The 17,901-nt window shown below is 45.1% G+C and overlaps 1 protein-coding gene across 3 annotated transcripts in view; it reads right to left on the bottom strand.

The window, feature by feature from the left end:
- Window positions 1-377: 377 nt before the first annotated feature.
- LOC138299833 (chitotriosidase-1-like) overlaps window positions 378-17,901 on the bottom strand; it is a 130,029-nt gene continuing 112,505 nt past the window's right edge. The window contains exons 8-11 of one of the 3 annotated variants that reach the window (XM_069238428.1): window positions 16,665-16,847; window positions 14,596-14,712; window positions 9,598-9,730; window positions 378-1,537 (exon numbers count right to left, since the gene is read on the bottom strand). In XM_069238428.1, coding sequence (XP_069094529.1) covers window positions 1,377-1,537; window positions 9,598-9,730; window positions 14,596-14,712; window positions 16,665-16,847 — 594 coding nt within the window. In that variant the 3' untranslated portion in view covers window positions 378-1,376. The remainder of the gene's footprint in view (window positions 1,538-9,597; window positions 9,731-14,595; window positions 14,713-16,664; window positions 16,848-17,901) is intronic. The other 2 variants (XM_069238429.1, XM_069238430.1) reach the window with 2 other exon arrangements.

A 17,901-nucleotide genomic window follows, 5' to 3' on the forward strand; every position in this document is an offset into this window, starting at 1 on the left:
CTGGCAGTGTGCACTATCCTCGTCCTGTTTATTTTTTGAAACCTATTGTTTACAGTCTCCCATTTTTTTTCTTGTGGAGCTCCTTAGAAAAAATGATAAGTACTAAAAACTGAGAAAACTGAGAAAACGTGTTAGCGTTTGTTTGAGCATCGAGTAGCCACAAAGTGCAGAGCTTCAGGCATAATTTCTTTCCAGCATGAATGCTTGAGTGTGACCTGTTTGCACAATCCATAAAATGAATAACTCCAGCATCACATACTTAATGAATGTTTGATTTCGAGGACTTTGTTACTGACAAAGGACTTTTATAACAATTTTGGAAACAGGCACTTTAGGCCTTGCTTAATGTTTGCAAAAACAGGACATACAACACCAGCCACAGTCATGTTAAAAATATTTTATTTTTTTATTATAGTTTTTCCTTGAATTTCATCTTCTGGAGGGCACGTTATTTCATTAAATAGCATCTTTAATAAATTATCTCCTAATTTTGCCACTTTTGTAATACACAATAGGCCATTAACATGGCACTGTCGGGAATGTGCAGCCGAGTTTCACTGCGTGCCACCACTTGCAGTAATTGACCTGACTTCATGGTATGGGAAGCAATTGACCTCAGATACTAGGTACAATTATACAGCTTATGCAGCAGTGCCCTTAGTAAAAAGAACTGGTCTGGTATAAAGTTTATTAAACAGATTTCACAGCGATCTGGAACTTCATATAGTTAATTCTCACATCATAATTGGTAGAAATGTGTTTGGTTCTGTAATGAACATTAGTTATTTCAGAATTGCAAAAATGACATATCAATGTATTTTGACTTTTTGCTGCAGTATTAGTGACATTTTATTATTGGTTCACCATGGCATTGTTCACATCCCGAAAACAAATCTAAGCTGTTTCATCAACTGTAAACGTACCATAATGCTTAAAAAGCGAAAAGTCACCTCATACTGTACTTAATGTATGATGCATAACGTGTAATTGGAGAGCCACTGCAAATGTATTCATCACATGTAATTCCAATGCAGATTTAGCAACACTGATCTAAAACACAGGTAAAAAAGTACAGGAGCCGGAGACAGGATGCTGATGCCTCTGTGTACCGAGGTTACTGAAAATTTCGTAGGAAATAGGCAGAGTCCATCACATGTCAGACTCTCCTTCAGCAGGCTGTGCCCATGAGTCATTCTCTCAATGACAGCAGCAAAAATTGATTTAAGACAAATGACCAGTTGTCCTATATTGTATGACCAAAAAATGGAGCCCGTACCTTTTAAAAGGTGTGGGAATACGACACTGACCTTTGGACACCATTTAATCATTAGTTTTGAGTGAGAACTGGCTGATCACAGGTTTTGGAGGTGGTGGTCTTATGCACCCTGAACAGGCCAGTTGCAACATTTGCAGGCTTCGAAGAAGAGCATCCCTTTAGGGCAGAAGAAGCTGTCGCCCTTTTGGCTATTACAGATGTAGAATCTGGCTGGGTTCTGAGGATCTTGATAGAGGTCATCTGCCTTATTGGAGCACCAGCCTGAAAGAAGAATAAGGGAATATCAGGAGGTTGAGTGCATCAAGAAGCAACACATAAAAGGTAGTAAATGAAAAAATTAAAAATATACCTCTCAGATTTTGCAGATTTACCTACCCTGCTTATTTGATTAGATAATATTCTTTTATCCAATCAAATAAGATGTCATAAGGACAGACCTTGTGGGTGCAATCTGACCTGTAAGAGTTGCTACTGCTCCTCAAATCGAACTCAGCTCCACCGCATTAACCGCAAATGTTGCATTCTCACTGTTTCTCCGTGCACTACCCTTGTACAGAGGTACACTTTACTGGTTACGTCTACCACCAACCTCGGTTTTTGCTGGATAGTGGAACAAGTGACTTTGGCCACAAATTCCAAAATGTACATTATTTTTGTACCCGCACTTTTATGTTTCGAGGGTGTTCTGGTTAAGGAAAGATGGTTGAATTCACTCAAACACACAAGCCTGAATTTCCACTTGGTCTCTGGTGTTGACAAATGTCAGATAAATTGTGTTTAATGAGAATAGCCAAACCACAGGTCCGAATACTATAGCCATCCACCACTGCAGAAGTCCTAACATTATTCACCTTTTGCAAATGCCCTGCATCGAGCAGTTTAGTGCCTTTCCTGCCCCATGTGATAAGCTGACTCACATTTGAATAGTAGCATTTGTATCAGGAGAAATGTGGGAGCAGAACATCGTAGCAAAAGAAGTAATATCAACTGATTTTTTGCAACATGTATATCTTCCTATTGTAAGTGAACGCCCACAAAACCCTTTCAAAATAGCATGGCACTATGGGTGTACCACCATTTTGAGTGGTATAACTGACACCTATCCCTAAACTCAGATTTTTGGGTACAACCCAAAACTGCTTTACTGTCCTTTATACCCAACTTCTATTCATATTTATTTATTATTTTAAGTGATACCTTTTTGGTACTTGGTGAAAATTCATTGTAAGCTACAGCGCCGTTGTCTTTGTGTTGCACAGAATTTTGGATAAACTATAAAAACAATGTATCTCTTCAACCTGAAGCGTTTGAAACAGTATAGTACTTAGTTTTCATAGATCTTCCTTCATTAAGGACGTGTAGAACCAAATTATCAATTTTCCCCATTTACATTTGCATTTTGTGAATTCAACAATTATTTTCATTACAAAAACCTGTCACTATATCTAGATTGCATTTTGTTAAATTCAGGATTTGCTATGGTTTTGAGAAATGTGCATCTTTCTCGGTTCACACGTATTTCCTCCACAAACTGTAAGCAAGTTGAACCACAAAAATAGAAACTATTGAGCATCATTTACAGGAATACACATGTAATGGTGGACAAAATATAGTTTAAATAGCTGGGAGGAGAGCGGACTTAGCACAACAAAGCGTTTGGTGCCATTTTTAGGAAATCAAGAACAGGTTCTCCTGCACAGATTAAGGGGGTCATTCTGACCCCGGCCGGCGGCAGAAGCCGCCGGCCTGGCTGGAACCACCAGAATACCGCTGCGCGGTCAAAAGACCGCCGCGGGTATACTGGGTTTCCCGCTGGGCTGGCGGGCGACCGCCAGAAGGCCGCCCGCCAGCCCAGCGGGAAACACCCTTCCATGAGGATGCCGGCTCCGAATGGAGCCGGCGGAGTGGAAGGGGTGCGACGGGTGCAGTTGCACCCGTCGCGATTTTCAGTGTCTGCATGGCAGACACTGAAAATCTTTGTGGGGCCCTGTTACGGGGGCCCCTGCAGTGCCCATGCCACTGGCATGGGCACTGCAGGGGCCCCACGACACCCCATACCGCCATTCTGTTCCTGGCGGCCAAAACCGCCAGGAACAGGATGGCGGTATGGGGGTCGGAATCCCCATGGCGGCGGATTCCCCAGGGCAGCGGGAAACCGGCGGTACACCGCCGGTTTTCCGTTTCTGACCGCGGCTGTACCGCCGCGGTCAGAATGCCCATGGGAGCACCACCAGCCTGTTGGCGGTGCTCCCGCGGTCGTTGGCCCTGGCGGATTTTACCGCCAGGGTCAGAATGACCCCCTAAATCTCCTACCCTGGATCTCTTTACAATCCCCAATATGTAGGAGAAAGGAAGAAAACGTGATCTTTATATCATTTGAGAGGGGGAAAGTTATGAAGGCTTTACACATACTGTGCCAAATTCAAGAAGGATTTAGTTCACCTTCCATGACTTTGTTTTGAAAAATTACATCCATAGTGAACTGCCAGGTGTAGTTCTACAGCCTCGAGTTGTTTCCAGAACCATGTTCTTTATGTTCAACCCACAGCGGAAGGCAGTTAAATGCATTCTTTTGGTACTAACTAAATGTTCTACATGGCTGTTGAAGTGTGGGAAATACAAGAAGTAGACACATGCTTCACCAAGTTCCTTGTCATCTACTCATGTGCATTTGGGCAAACGACCCCAGTGTCACAAATTACTCTTTCCTTGTAAACATAAGTGCGAAAAAAATCACTGCTGTAATACTGTGCGATGTTCAAACTTAACAAAGGCCACCCTTAGTTCCTAATCTGTCACTACCCCTAAAAACCTTTTAACCATTAGTAATGCAAATAAGGCTGATAAAATCCACAGGCAATATCAACCAAGCACAGTTTGTTCTCTATATCAAAGCCTACCATCAGGAAACAGTTTTAGATCCAGCATTAGCCAAGACCCTTTGATTTTGATAATGTTACATACATACTATACCTAGCTTTCAACCCGCCTTCTTCATCCATTGGTTTGTTGTTGTGTCATTCACTTAGGTCCCATACAATGGAATGGAGGACATTTTGACATTTTTTAAAAACTTTTTTTAATCACTCACAGCATTGAACACCTTTTTTTCCAATGCTTACCTACAGGATGTTTTCTCATTCTTTTACTTTTGATCTATTGGTCTAATGTTTTCATTTCTGTGATATTTTCTTGTTATTTGTGTTTATCTAATTAACTAGTTTTGGACCTTGTCAACATTTATTTTAGCTGACTGTTTAGTTTTGCTAGTTGTTACCCACAGATAAGCTTGTGTCTCCTGTGAGGCTGGCCTTGCTGCTTGTTTGTGGGAACTCACAACACAACATTAGCCTCTCTGGTCTATGACGTAACATTCCAGTTCACTATAGGATGGCCAAACGTTTGATCCAAACATCTTAAGGCAGTGCACAATCTTATGTCCCACCCTTTCTTGACAATGACTAAGGCCCTCATTATGAACTCGGCCCGGTGCAGGCGGTCAAAACAACGACCGCCAGCACGTTGAAGACCCCACCGGACCAATAAACAACATTCCGCTGGGCTGGTGGGCGGAAACAGCATTTCCACCAGATGGCCCAGCGGAATGCTGGGGCTGTACACTGCCGACGGCTCCACATTGAGCTGTCGTCAATGTAGCAGTGCGGTGGGGGCAGCAGCACCCATCGCGCAGATCACGGCCCGTCAATCGGGCAGTGACATGCGCGAGGGAGGATGGGGGCCCCAGGGCACCCATTCCGCCAGCCTTTCGCTGGTGGGCTAAATCGCCAAGGATAGGCTGGGGGAACACAGGTTCATTATCCGGCGGGCAGCACTGCTAGCAGCACTCCCCTGTCGGATAAGGAACTCCGCCATCGCCAGACCGCCTGGCGGCAGTAGCCTGGCGGTGGTGGAGTTCCGCCTGTTGCTGTCTTGCCATGAACATTATATGGCGTTCCGGAGCGCCAGTTTTCATATTGACCGCCTTAATTTCTCCAGTTATTTTCATTGCATAGAAACCTGCATGCATTTTTCACTTCCTTCCTTATTGGCACTGGACACTCTGTTTCATGGGTAGCTCTTTCTGGTCTAATATGATCCAGAAACTGAAAAATTAATCAATGAACTAAAAAGTATCAAACACTTTGCAAAACTGTTCTAATAAGTAGCCCTCCATAAACGTGTTGTTTTCACAACCACCTTATCACGCTTTTGTACCGCAGAACATGACTTCTTGAATATGTTCAGTGCCCTATGCTCCTAAAAGTGAGTTATTTTGATACAAACTTATCTTGATGTTGTATCCTCTCACCTCATAGGTCCCAGGGTCACATCTGGCCTAGATTTAACTGTCATTTTGAATTTCGTACTATATAGAGCCTATCTAATTAGTAAGTCCAATGATTGATTATTTCACTGTGAGTACCATTTTTCCCAGTCTCCTTCGTATCTTCCATTTATTATTGTAAAATAGTCCTTTTCCAATTAAAATAAAGGGTGTGGTAGGTATGCAACATCACAATAATTAACATAATTGTTTTGTGTCAATGCAAGTTGGTACTCTCATTTATATTTTCATGGATTGGTGACCTGACTGCATCCATTTCTTCCACTGGAGACTACCTTTGACTTACTGACAAATATGTATTGCAATACTGTGATGGGATGTAGAGTTATAGTGAACTACATTGTTCTTTCTGTGTCTGTTGTACACATTCATAAATGTAACTAATCTCTCGGCATCTATGCCCGCATTACGATCTCAGCGGGAAATCCCTCCGAGTTCGGTGCTGGCGGTCGAAACAACGACCGCCAGCACGTTGAAGACCCCGCCGACCCAATAAACAACATTCCGCTGGGCCGGCGGAGGTAATCAGTGTTTCCGCCAGATGGCCCAGCAGAATGCTGGGCCTGTACATTGCCGAAGGCTCCACATGGAGCCGTAGGCAATGTAGCAGTGCAGCAGGTGCAGCAGTGACATGCACAACGGGACTGTGCACGGAGGCCCCTGCCAAGTGCATGGGCAGTGCAGGGGCCCCGGGGCACCCATTCGCCAGCCTTTCCCTGGAGGGCTAAACCACCAGGGAAAGGCTGGGGGAACACAGGTTCATTATCCGGTGGCCAGCGCTGCTTGCAGCGCTGCCCTGTCGGATAAGGAACTCTGCCATCGCCAGGCTGCCTGGCGGAGGTAGCCAGGCAGTGGTTGAGTTCCGCCTGTGGCAGTCTCGCCATGAACATCATATGGCGGTCCGGACGGCCATGCCGGTGGCGGTAATTATTGACGCCCTAGTCTTCATAGCTTAAGCTCATACAATTTGAAATTCATTTGATTGTTCCTTCCACAGCACCTGTGGGGTTTTGGGATTTCCTTTGCCTTCTAAAGGGAGCCATATAGACAAGAACATACCTCTAGTGTGGTTATGTATACTTGTACACCAGATTTGGGATCAATTGCCACTGTAGCTCTATCTTCCTTCCCATTGGACTCCTGTCTGGCAGTGCACCACACATGTCAGAATGAAAGATTTAGTAGGACCTAACAGCCAGTATGTGCTTGTGGCAGTTGTGCTTTGGCACAAGATGCTTCACTATGTAGGATGATTTGAGGTACAGCTTTAATCTTTGATTGATGTACATCCAGTGCTTAATTTGTGCTTGTTGTTTCCGGTGCAGAGCACCAGCACTTATTTTTGAGGGCCAGAACTTATTTTTCTGCCTCAAGCATTTACTGCGAGCAAAAGGGAAAAACGGAGGAAGAGAAAAACGAAAAAGCATCACAAAGGGAGAAAGCAGAAAGCTGCAAGTGTGCTCTGAAGGAGCAGCAAGTGTCTGTAAATGGATTGAAGATTGAATGTAAATGGATCGAAGAGGCCCGAGATGTCTTCAGGATTATGCTGCCTCAGTATTCCGTGTTCGCACATTCAATTGCAGCAGCCACATGTTTAAGAGGAGGGCTTTGGACACCAGCACGTTTTTATTTACAAATTAAGCACTGTGTAGATCATCCTGCTCATGCATCCAGGTCTAACAAATACACACACTCTCCCTCTCTTCTCACCAACATGTTGCCACAGATGAGGCAGTCCAAGCAGTTTTCTTCAGGAGTGCCCTCCCCTAACAGGCCACCACCTACCTTCCCCTCTGTCATAGGATCTCATGCACCTGTGCCTCTCAGTTTGCTTTATTTAAAGGGTCCCAGCTTTTGAGGGAGGGCAGCAGAAGCACAGGCTTTATCACAAGCATAGTGGAACATGAGGGAACTTCACCTAGGTTTTATGTCCGAAGACCAGAATACATCTTTGAGGCATTTGAGGGACTCATGTTGGACATTTAATGAGATAATGAAAATTCAAGCATTATTTATGACCTTGCATTTACTTATGTCAAATGCAGCATTGTAAGTGTTAAGAGGGTTGCAGTTTAAAAATACATTTTGATAAGCGCCCAGGTTGTACTTGACTTCTGAGCCCACTTCATCCTGTGGGTGGCAGACTCATGAACTCTAGTGAATGTTCTTCAGTGTTTCTCTGAAAGGAATAAACTGCATTTTGAGGTTGTCACAATACCGCTGTTCACGGTGGGGAGCATTTGTATGATACAATCTATGAGCGAGTTGTGGCCGTGATTTGGTAGCGTGGGAGCAATTTAGTTTCAGACGGTTCTGTCTTCTTAGATCCACCCACCTTTCATACTGGGAATTGTAATTTTACGTTTCCTGGTACAAATACAGAATTACAGAAAGCGTAATGCAAAGAGCAGTGAGCTAAAACGCCAGGAGGGCCTAAAACCTCTTGAACCTGCTATCAGACAACTTGACAGAAGAGAAAACTTGGGGTAACAGAAAAGTTCTAGAATGCCCAAACAATACCGATCTGTGGAACATGCCAACACTGCAAGAATGGCGGCTGTGAACAGCACTGCTTCCCTAAAAGACATGCTAGCTGTGTTTGCGCTTGAAAACGCCCAGGCTAACCGCGTGCAGGATAGGAAATGATGGAGAAATAATGGGTGTAAGAAAGAGACTGAGCACATCTAACAGTTTCCTGTAAGACGGATTTGTCGGTTTGCCCTGCCAAGTTTTGAGCTCAACAAAGGAGAGATGTGTTGTGTCCACGTGTAGAATAAAATTCGAAAAAGGCTCTGACAGACACTGGAAAGTAATCATACATTTAGAAGAAAGACACCTTGAAGTCTGAAGTGATATATTCCTTATTTTAAGCCAGTTTTCAGTTATTCTGAGCCTGTTCTTACTGTTCTGTTGTTTTTCTCTTTTTCCCCTAAATGTCTACCTTTGCCATCTATGTCTAGCCCCGAACAAGAAAATTTTAGCATTTACTTGTCAAAGTCTAAAGTGTTCTGCCCCCGCCCGAACTCCTGTTTGTTTGAGGTTTTTCTCCCCTCCAGTTTGCGCTGCATGTAGTAATGTAGAACTCTCCTCATCTAACAGGAAATTTCTCAATGGGAAATGTTGGCGACCACAAGAAACAGCATGTGATGTTGAAAACATCTTGCGCAACTCATGCTGCTGGGGAGAGATCTGAATAAACTGAATGTAAATGGTTTGAATAGCACTAACTACAGACACTCGGCCTGTTTATAAATCCTCCAAGTGTTCGCTTAGAATACTGGGTCACGTGGTTTAGCCAAAATCGTACAACGTAGTCAGCTGGGGAAACGGGCCCTCCGATTCTCACCTTCTGGGTCCAATATGCCACATATCCTGCCTATAAGGTTTTTGTACAGCGAATACCGAATGAATAGATTTAAAACATCAAGCAGGCACCTAGAATATCACGCGTGGCAGGAGAGTAGAATTAGCAGATGTTTATTTGACATGCTATCTCCCTCAGAGTTACCTTAAAACAGCCGCACAACACAGTATTCCTGGTGACGGTGATGTGGTGTCTCAGTTATGTCTTGCCAACACAACTAAGATTATTTCCAGTGTACCAGCCACACGGGTGCCATATGGAGTAGAACTTCCAGTTCTGGGGGCCATATCGTGACGGCTGACGACAGATAAAAACAGGGACAAGCTGTCCTGTAGAAAATTCTGAACCCTGAACAAGTAACTGGATAGAAAAAGCCCAGAGGCCCGGCTCAGTCTGTTGCATGACAATTAGGGCCATTCATCTGTACGGATGTAAATGGACGACTGTGCTGGTCACAAATTTAGGAATTAGATCTAGCACTAAAACCCTGAATTTTGTCTTATTGCATTGAACCCGTTGAGATGTCAAAATAATACATAAATACACACACTTTGAAAGCAGTATTTCTGTCACAGCTTTAAGTGATCAAAGTATCAAAACATCTGTCATTACCGGGGTTCAGCTCAGCATGGAGGGCCTGCAGAAGTGGGTACTTTCCCTCGTTGCAGAAGGTCCCTGTGAAGTCATCCATGTCCAAGGCCCACACCATGGCCCCCCCAAATCCTTTCGCCTTCAGATACTCTACCTACCAAACGGAAAAGGAACATTAGTGGCATGTGGCATCGGAAGCTCTGCTATCGATAACCCACTTTCAAGTCAATATTATTTTGGCACCGAGCCCTGCTGAGCTCACAGAGTAGGGTTCCTAGATATCTCCATGTTTCAGTCCTTGGCTTTCCTTTTACAAAAATGTATTCTTGAAGTGACATTCTTGACTCCCTTCAGTCACTGGATATGCATGGTCTGTTAAAGGAAAGCCAAGATTGGAATAACCACCATGTTAGTCAGATCGGTCCTGGTCACAGACATCCTTTAGTTATTTTTTGGTGTTTTGTTATATTTTTATGTTTTTTAATTGATTGTTTCGTAGGAAATCTGCCTTTTCTCGTTGGTCACATCACATTTTCTGTCTTATGCTGGACCCTATTTTTGCTGGTTGCACAGCTATCTGCACTTCAACCCACAAACCACTACTAACTAACGTATGTGTGCTCACCCCTTCAAAAATGATTCAATTGGCTGAGTCCTGTTTGGTATCTTTAACATGCCTGTGTGTCACTAGTATGGGGTTCAGAAAGTGCACCCTGGAAATGGACTTTAATTGCCCTCTTATGGACTGCAGCACCTATTGTGCCACCCACTACATTGGCAGTGTAAGCATGGCCTCAGGCCTACTGACTACTGCACTGTAAAACCCCTGGTACAAGCTGTCAAAATAACCCATTTTAACTGGTAAAAACCTCCCTTTTAAATATTAGTAAGTCACCCCTCTGTAACCCCTGTAGACCACAAAATTGCATGGTGTTTAGAACTGGTAGATTTGGAAAACAAATATTATCATGTTTCCACAGTGACAAAGGCCCAAAATGCTATTTTCACTGTTGCAGGCCTAGCTGTCTTATGAAGAAAACCAGAGTACAGATTAAAATACCAATATTGTATATATCGCAGGAACAAGACTGCTTGAAAAATAATGAAACTACTATTTTAAATAATTATTAAAAATCCAAATCAATGGTAAAGTCGGATTTTTAGTACATATTACCAAAACATAACTTTTTTTAAAAAGTCACCTTTTACCTCCATGATGGTCCTGGAGGCTAGTTTGCATACGCTCTCCAGCTTCTCTCTCTATTATCAGCCTTAAATAGGTGTGAATGTGGTGTAAAATGCCTCCTAGGAGCAAACATTAGGCTGACCAGAAAGTGGAGAAATTACTCCTCTAAATTCAACCGAATATTCAGAGTGGGGACTGTGGGCATCTTTGGAAGCCACCCTGTTAAATCCTGCTTGACATGTCTATTTAACCGCAAATTACATTTGGGCAACACTTGGAAGGAAGAGAATAGGATGTCAGGACAATTTTTGTGTATCCACTGTCTTGTTGCTAAAGGACCCTTCCTTTGTCCAACCAGACTTCTGTTATAGTTTTGTTGTGAGCACAGTGCCTGCTGCAAACTGGAATTTAGTGCTAGATGTGAGAAGACACCAGTAGGTCCTTAATACACTTCGCTCCCACAACACCAGTCCTGACAGCCAAAGTTTAGTGTGGCTGAAGACTTTAACCATTTGAAAGTGCCCTGACACATTGCATTTTGAGCCTGCTTGCAGTAAGGCAAACAGGAGCTACTAGAAAAGTGGGTAAGGTTGCCCCCAGAATCTTTTACCTCATTGGACAGGAATGCGTAGGAGTTACCCCCACCAGCTTTGCCAGGCAAAAATGTGGCATGTAAAAGTACCCTCCTCAGAACACCTTCCGGACCTGCATAGGATCACAAGAGAGCGGCATATGCTCCCTCTTGCGCCCAAGACAAGGAGGTGTACTCCAATAGTCAGTTGCCTGACCTCTTGTGGGCCTACAGTGAGGCAACGAGCTACAAGAGGCTTTTTCCTGGAAGTACTTAGCTGATCACAGGCAACTCGAACTAGACTAGACCCTGCTATTGCCCTCTGCCTATTAACCTGTGAGTCTCTAAGTGCCTCCCCTGAAGTCCTGGGGCCTTACAAGTGAACTGCTGTGGTTGGTTGAAACGTAAACAACTAAGTCAAAAGATAAAGTCTTCAGAACGATCCTGATTGGTGCATCACTGACTAACTCCAGGCCAATGTTTATGTATAAAAAGTATACTTTGTTACTGTATTTCTAGAATCAAAAGGAGTGTTGTTACAGGTAAGTACAGTTTCAAGAATGCATCACTTTCAAGTATCAAATGCACTTTGTTTAGAATTCACAGATAAAACAGTTTTCACGTAAGTAATACTCTTCAATTTCAAAAGTAGACACTGCAATTTCTCATAGAAAGCAATGCAGTCATATGGGAGGAAAGGTAACAACACAATTTGCAGGTAAGTACTGAAATTACGATCCCAGTTTTCAGGGGTTAAGGTGTCCACAGGGCAAAGGGCAAACTTTAGGAAGACACCAAGGGTGCACCTACAGCAACACGGGCCCGGCTGAGTGGAGAGGTCAAAGTTAGTGTCAGGCACCCAATCGAATCCTATGGAGACTGGGGGCACTTAGAAAGAAACAGCTTGCAAGTACCTGCACTTCAGGGCACAGACGTGGAGCATTTAGATCAGCACTGGGGGGCCACAGGTCAGCACCAAACACACACCCTCAGCTGCACGAGGGCGACCAGGTGCCCAATGTTTTTCAATGGAGGAACCCCAGGGGTCACAAAGAGGCTGCAGGCTTGGTCGCAGGAATCGGTTGAAGAAAACCAATGGCTGGACAGGTAAGTAGAGAGCCCACTGGAGGTTGTTGGGTTCCCCATGGCCAGGGACCTGCGGTTGCAGGGGTACCTTTAGGCATCGAGAAATCTTCACAGGTTTAGGTTATAGTCAGGGGGGTCCTCTGGATGTAGGCTGCAGGCATCATCGTGTTGGTCATGAGGGGTTAACATAGTGTGAACTTGAGGTTGGAAATGCATGGGGACCTTCTCTGGACTGGTGGGCCACCTGGACATGGGCCGTGGGCATCGGGTGCAGAGTGGGCAGGACTTGCGGATCCTGGGAGGTTCTGGAGTCCTTCTTGGAGGTTTGTGGACAAGGCCACTGTCCTCATGAGATCTTGGTCCTTTGGTAGGCAGGAAGTCCTCTGGAGGTTTGTAGAGGTTGCTGGTCTTGCAGGATGTATCGCCTTTTTGTAGCAGGAGTCTTGAAGCTGCAGACAGGCCAGTAGGGCTGGGGATAAGTCAGTTTTCGTCTGGAGTATTCGCTGCTGGTGTGGCTCTTCAGTCCTTCTTCTTTTCAGGCCGCCAGGAATCTGAAGAACAAGGTTCAAGGGTGTTACAGTGGTCAGTGGGCAGTAGCCAATGGCTACTGTCCATGAGGGTGGCTAGACCCTTTCTGTGCCCATTACCTTTGGGGAGGAAGGCACATTTTTTATCCTATTGGCTACCCTCCTCTAAAACAAGATGGAGGATTCTGCAAGGAGGGGGTCACCACAGCTCTGGGCACCCTGGGGGTGGTCCCAGCTGAGGTGGTTACTCCTCCTTGTGTTTATTAATTTTCCCACCTGACCTGCCACCAAAAGTGGGGCTTGGTCAGGGGTGGTGGGCATCGCCACTAGCTGGAGTGCCCTAGGGCAGTGTAACAAAAGGCAGGAGTCTTTGAGGCTCACTACCAAGTGTTGCAGTTCCTGTAGGGGGTAGGTGTGAATTACTTCCACCCAGAGCAGGCTTTGTCCCTGACCCCAGAGAGCACAAAGGCTCTCACCCCATGGGGTCAGACGATTGTCTGTTAGTTGCAGGCTGGCACTTTACCATCAGCCTTACACTAGAGGGTTGGGTGAAATTGTGTGTATTTTTCTTTAAATCCAACACTGGCATCAGTATGGGTTTATTGAGCTGGGAAGGTTAATACCAAACTTCCCAGTCTTCAGTAAAGCCATCATGGAGCTGTGGCGTTCTTGATGACAAACTCCCAGCCCATGTACTCAATATGGCCACACTGCATTTACAGGGTCTAAGAATGGACTCAGACACTGTAGGGGCATATTGCTCTTGCAGCTATGCCCTCACCTGTGGTATAGTGCACCCTGCCGTAGGGCTGTAAGGTCTGCTAGAGGTGTGACTTACCTATGCCACAGGTAGTGGTTTGGGGCGTGGCACCCAGCAAGGGATGCCATGTCGACTTTACCTTTTTCTCCTCACCTACACACACAACTGCAATGGCAGTGTGCATGTGTTTGGTGAGGGGTCCCCTAGGATGGCATATTATTTGCTGCAGCCTTTAGGGACCCTCTCTGGCCACAGGGCCCCTGGTACCTTTTACAAGGGACTGATCTGTGCACCAGAGGTGTGCTAATTGTGGAAACCATGGTACCATTTTAGGGAAATTATACCGGTGCTGGGGCCTGGTTAGCAGGGTCCCAACACACACTCAGTCAGGTTAGCATCAAATATCAGGCAAAAAGTGGGGGGGTCAGTTTCCTACACATTTCTCATGTTCTTCTTATTTGCTTTTTGTCACTGGGGTGTCATTTTATATATTAAATATTACTATATTCTTCTAAGTTGGTTTGGGATTTTTATTGCTTGCTGTTTTGACTTTTTTATTGCTTTGGTACTGCATAAACACTTTACACTTTGGCCTATGTTGAGGCTGTCTGTGGTGTGCTAGACCTACCAGGGGATCATGCTCAGATTAATTTAGTGACTTTGAAGGCTCACCCTGGGATGAGTTGCGAATAGTCTTTGAAGTGTGCAGTCACCCACCACAAATAATCCAACATCTTAGTTATTGCTGCAAAAATATCGACTCTTATTTGCTCTAATATTCCCAAAGATTGTACATGTGTTACAAGAACACAAGATGCATCATATGAGAAAGTCCAACCCCATACCCTGGGCAAACCTTTTGTGAGTCAGGCATCTCTGAGGGTCTTACCTTTAACTTTATGCTCTCAATGTTGTCATATCCGACCCACTCAGCCCCCTTATAGGAATAAGGCACTTTCTGCTCTTCGATCCAAACTGTTGTAGCCCCTTTTCGAAATTGGCAGATCTGGTGAAGAAGAGGGAGGCAATGAGGGGCAGGCATGAGCATAATGCCTCAAAACAGAAGTGCCCCAGTGGGGCCAAAACAACACTGACTGTGAACTTAGTCTGCAACAGATACTTATTTGGATGTTGGCTGTACAAGGTGCCTTTAAACATTATTCCCCAAATCCATAGGCATACTATAGGATTCATATATTTCACCCACCTTTCAGCTAAGATCCTCTCAATTCGTTCCCTGTGACGAACAGGTGGCTGGCAATGACACGTAGCAGTGGATGTTAATGTCCATAGTGCGACCAAATCTGATGTCACCATGTTTTTTTCTGTGATATACTATCAATACCTGCAGAGCAGGACTTTGCTAATATGTCAGCAAAGATTTAATGACAGTGGAAGTGTCCAGAAGAAACATGTATTTAGGGCCAAAGCTTGTGAATAAATATTTGAATTTATGACTTTGGTGAATGGAAGTTTATCCAAAGTTCGCTCTGTATTCTTAGGTGAAATCATTGAGGGGCATATTTATACTCTGTTTGCACCGGAATTGTGTCGTTTTTTTTGACGCAATTCCGATGCAAAACGAACTCCATATTTATACTTTGGCGTTAGACGCGTCTAGCGCCAAAGTCCATGGAGTTTGCGTCATTTTTTAGCATGGACACCTACTTTGCGTTAATGATATGCAAGGTAGGCGTTCCCGTCGAAAAAATTGACTCCGAGGCATGTGCGCCGTATTTACACTCCCGGGCAAAATTCACGCCCGGGAGTGGGCGGGTCAAAAAAAATGACGTATGGCTGCTTTTGCGCCGTTTTTTAGCGCCTGGAAAAGGCAGGCGTTAAGGGACCTGTGGGCTCGGAAGGAGCCCAGAGGTGCCCTCCCATGCCCCCAGGGACACCCCCTTCACCCTTGCCCACCCCAGGAGGACACCCAAGGCTGGAGGGACCCATCCCAGGGACATTAAGGTAAGTTCCGGTAAGTATTATTATTATTTTTTTTTTGTGGCATAGGGGGGCCTGATTTGTGCCCCCCTACATGCCACTATGCCCAATGACCATGCCCAGGGGACAGAAGTCCCCTGGGCATGGCCATTGGGCAAGGGGGCATGACTCCTGTCTTTGCTAAGACAGGAGTCATTTCTTTGGGGGTTGGGAGTCGAAAACAATGGCGCAAATCGGGTTGAGGCGAAAACTTTGCCTCAGCCTGACTTGCCCCATTTTTTGGCGCCCAAGCTCCATATCCCCCTACGCCGGCGCTGCCTGGAGTACGTCGTTTTTTTCCACGCACACCAGGCAGCGCCGGCGGCTAACGCCGGCTAACGTCATTGATTAAATACGGCGCCCGCATCGCGCTTCAGAATGGCGTTAGCCGGCGCTAATTTTTTTTACGCAAAACTGCGTTAGCGCAATTTTGCGTCGAAAAGTATAAATATGGCCCCGAATATCTTAAAAAATAGCGACACTGGTTCTTAACAAAATGAGAAGAATAGGGACAGAATGATATTCTTACAAGAACTAAGAAAGGCACTCAACCAAAGAAAGAAGACAAATTAGTTTTAGTCCTGAGCTGGTAAAGTAATGGAGCAGCAGAAGGGCACGAGCGGGAACAAGAGGCATATTATAGCTGAGGCACAAGATAATGTTTATCCAGCCCTTTCCCTTTCACGTAACTGGTGCAGGGACCCAGAATAAACCAAGTACAATTAAAGTTTCACCAATGATGATTTCTCATGTGCATGTTTGGCTGGTGGAATTCCTTCGTAAACATTGTTGGTTGTGTGTGATGATTGGACGGTGAATCCCCTGTGTTACAGGATCACTACAGGCTGTCCAGCTACAACCAGGAGCTGAGAGACTTGACACAACCCTCCCCCCCTCATGGTACAACACATTTCCCGCTATCAGCCACACTGTAGGATCACCCCATGCATTTGGGTGTTTCACACAGCATGGACTTACCTCATAATAGGGCCACATGCTGCCTTCCGTTATGTAAGGGCTTACAGCTCCATGCCCTGAGATTGGGGCCCCAACTCCGGTGTCTGAGGATGAGAGTTTGAAGGTTTGTCCATAAAACGGGACCCCGAGAATGAGCTTCTCTGCAGGGGCGCCATTGTCCCTCCAGTATCTCATAGCAGAGTCCTGTTGGAATAAATGGTTTTCGCCATAGTTAGTCTGTCAGAGGTGCATTGTCCACTAGGGTCATTTATCAACTGTTGGAAAGTGCTTCGGAAGGGCATCAGTTACCTGCCACCTGAGTAGACCTCGATGTGAGCATCACATCTACAAACCTGGCTGTCTGCTGCAACTCATCACTAACATGCAGGCCACTTTTCTGGTGATGCACCCTTTTAAAATGTTTTTAGAGGAGGCCGACTGGCATCAGGCTCTGTTTATGGTTAACACTTGCTGTTAGTAAATATGAAGTATTCAAAATGATCTTTATAAGGAATACCTATTGTGTGGCCGATGGAACAAGTTCATGTTGCTGTAGCTCAACTAGCAGTGATGTCCCAAGCTTCCGCTAGGGTGAGTGGCTTCTCCTGTAATAAGCTCAGTGGCATTGCTGTGTTGGGAGGACAGTCTGCATTCCTCATCCTAGTGCTGGGCCTCTGGGAAGCCACGAGGGATGTGCCAGGGATGGGAATGAGTTGGGCACAGTAGAGGAATAAAGACCTTCAACTTCAAAGCTTTTTGGCTCTTGTCTTTTTTGCCCAACAGCCTCCCATTTATTGCCCTAATGCGCCACTGTTAGACTTGGCATCCTTGGCGTGGTCTCTCCTAACTTTTTGCCTCTGCTTCCCCGGTTGTTTCTGGGTGCTGGACTCTGTTTTTGCTGTTTTGTTTGCTCTGCACACTTAACACTGCTGACCAGTGCTAAAGTGTAAGTGTTCCCTGTGTAAATTATATGTGTAATTGGCTTTCCATGATTTGTATATTTGATTTACTAGTAAGTCCCTAGTAAAGTGCACTGGGGGTGCCTAGGGCCTGTAAATCAAACGCTAATAGTGGGCTTGCAGCACTGGTTGTGCCACCCACATGAGTAGCCCTGTAAACCTGGCTTAGACCTGCCACTGCAGTGCCTGTGTGTGCAGTTTTAAACTGCCAATTCGACCTGGCAAGTGTACCCACTTGCCAGGCCTAAACCTTCCCTTTTTCTACATGTAAGGCACCCCTAAGGTAGACCCTAGGTAGC

This window comes from Pleurodeles waltl, chromosome 6 (genome assembly GCF_031143425.1).
Source record: "Pleurodeles waltl isolate 20211129_DDA chromosome 6, aPleWal1.hap1.20221129, whole genome shotgun sequence".
Classification (NCBI taxonomy): Eukaryota; Metazoa; Chordata; class Amphibia; order Caudata; family Salamandridae; genus Pleurodeles; species Pleurodeles waltl.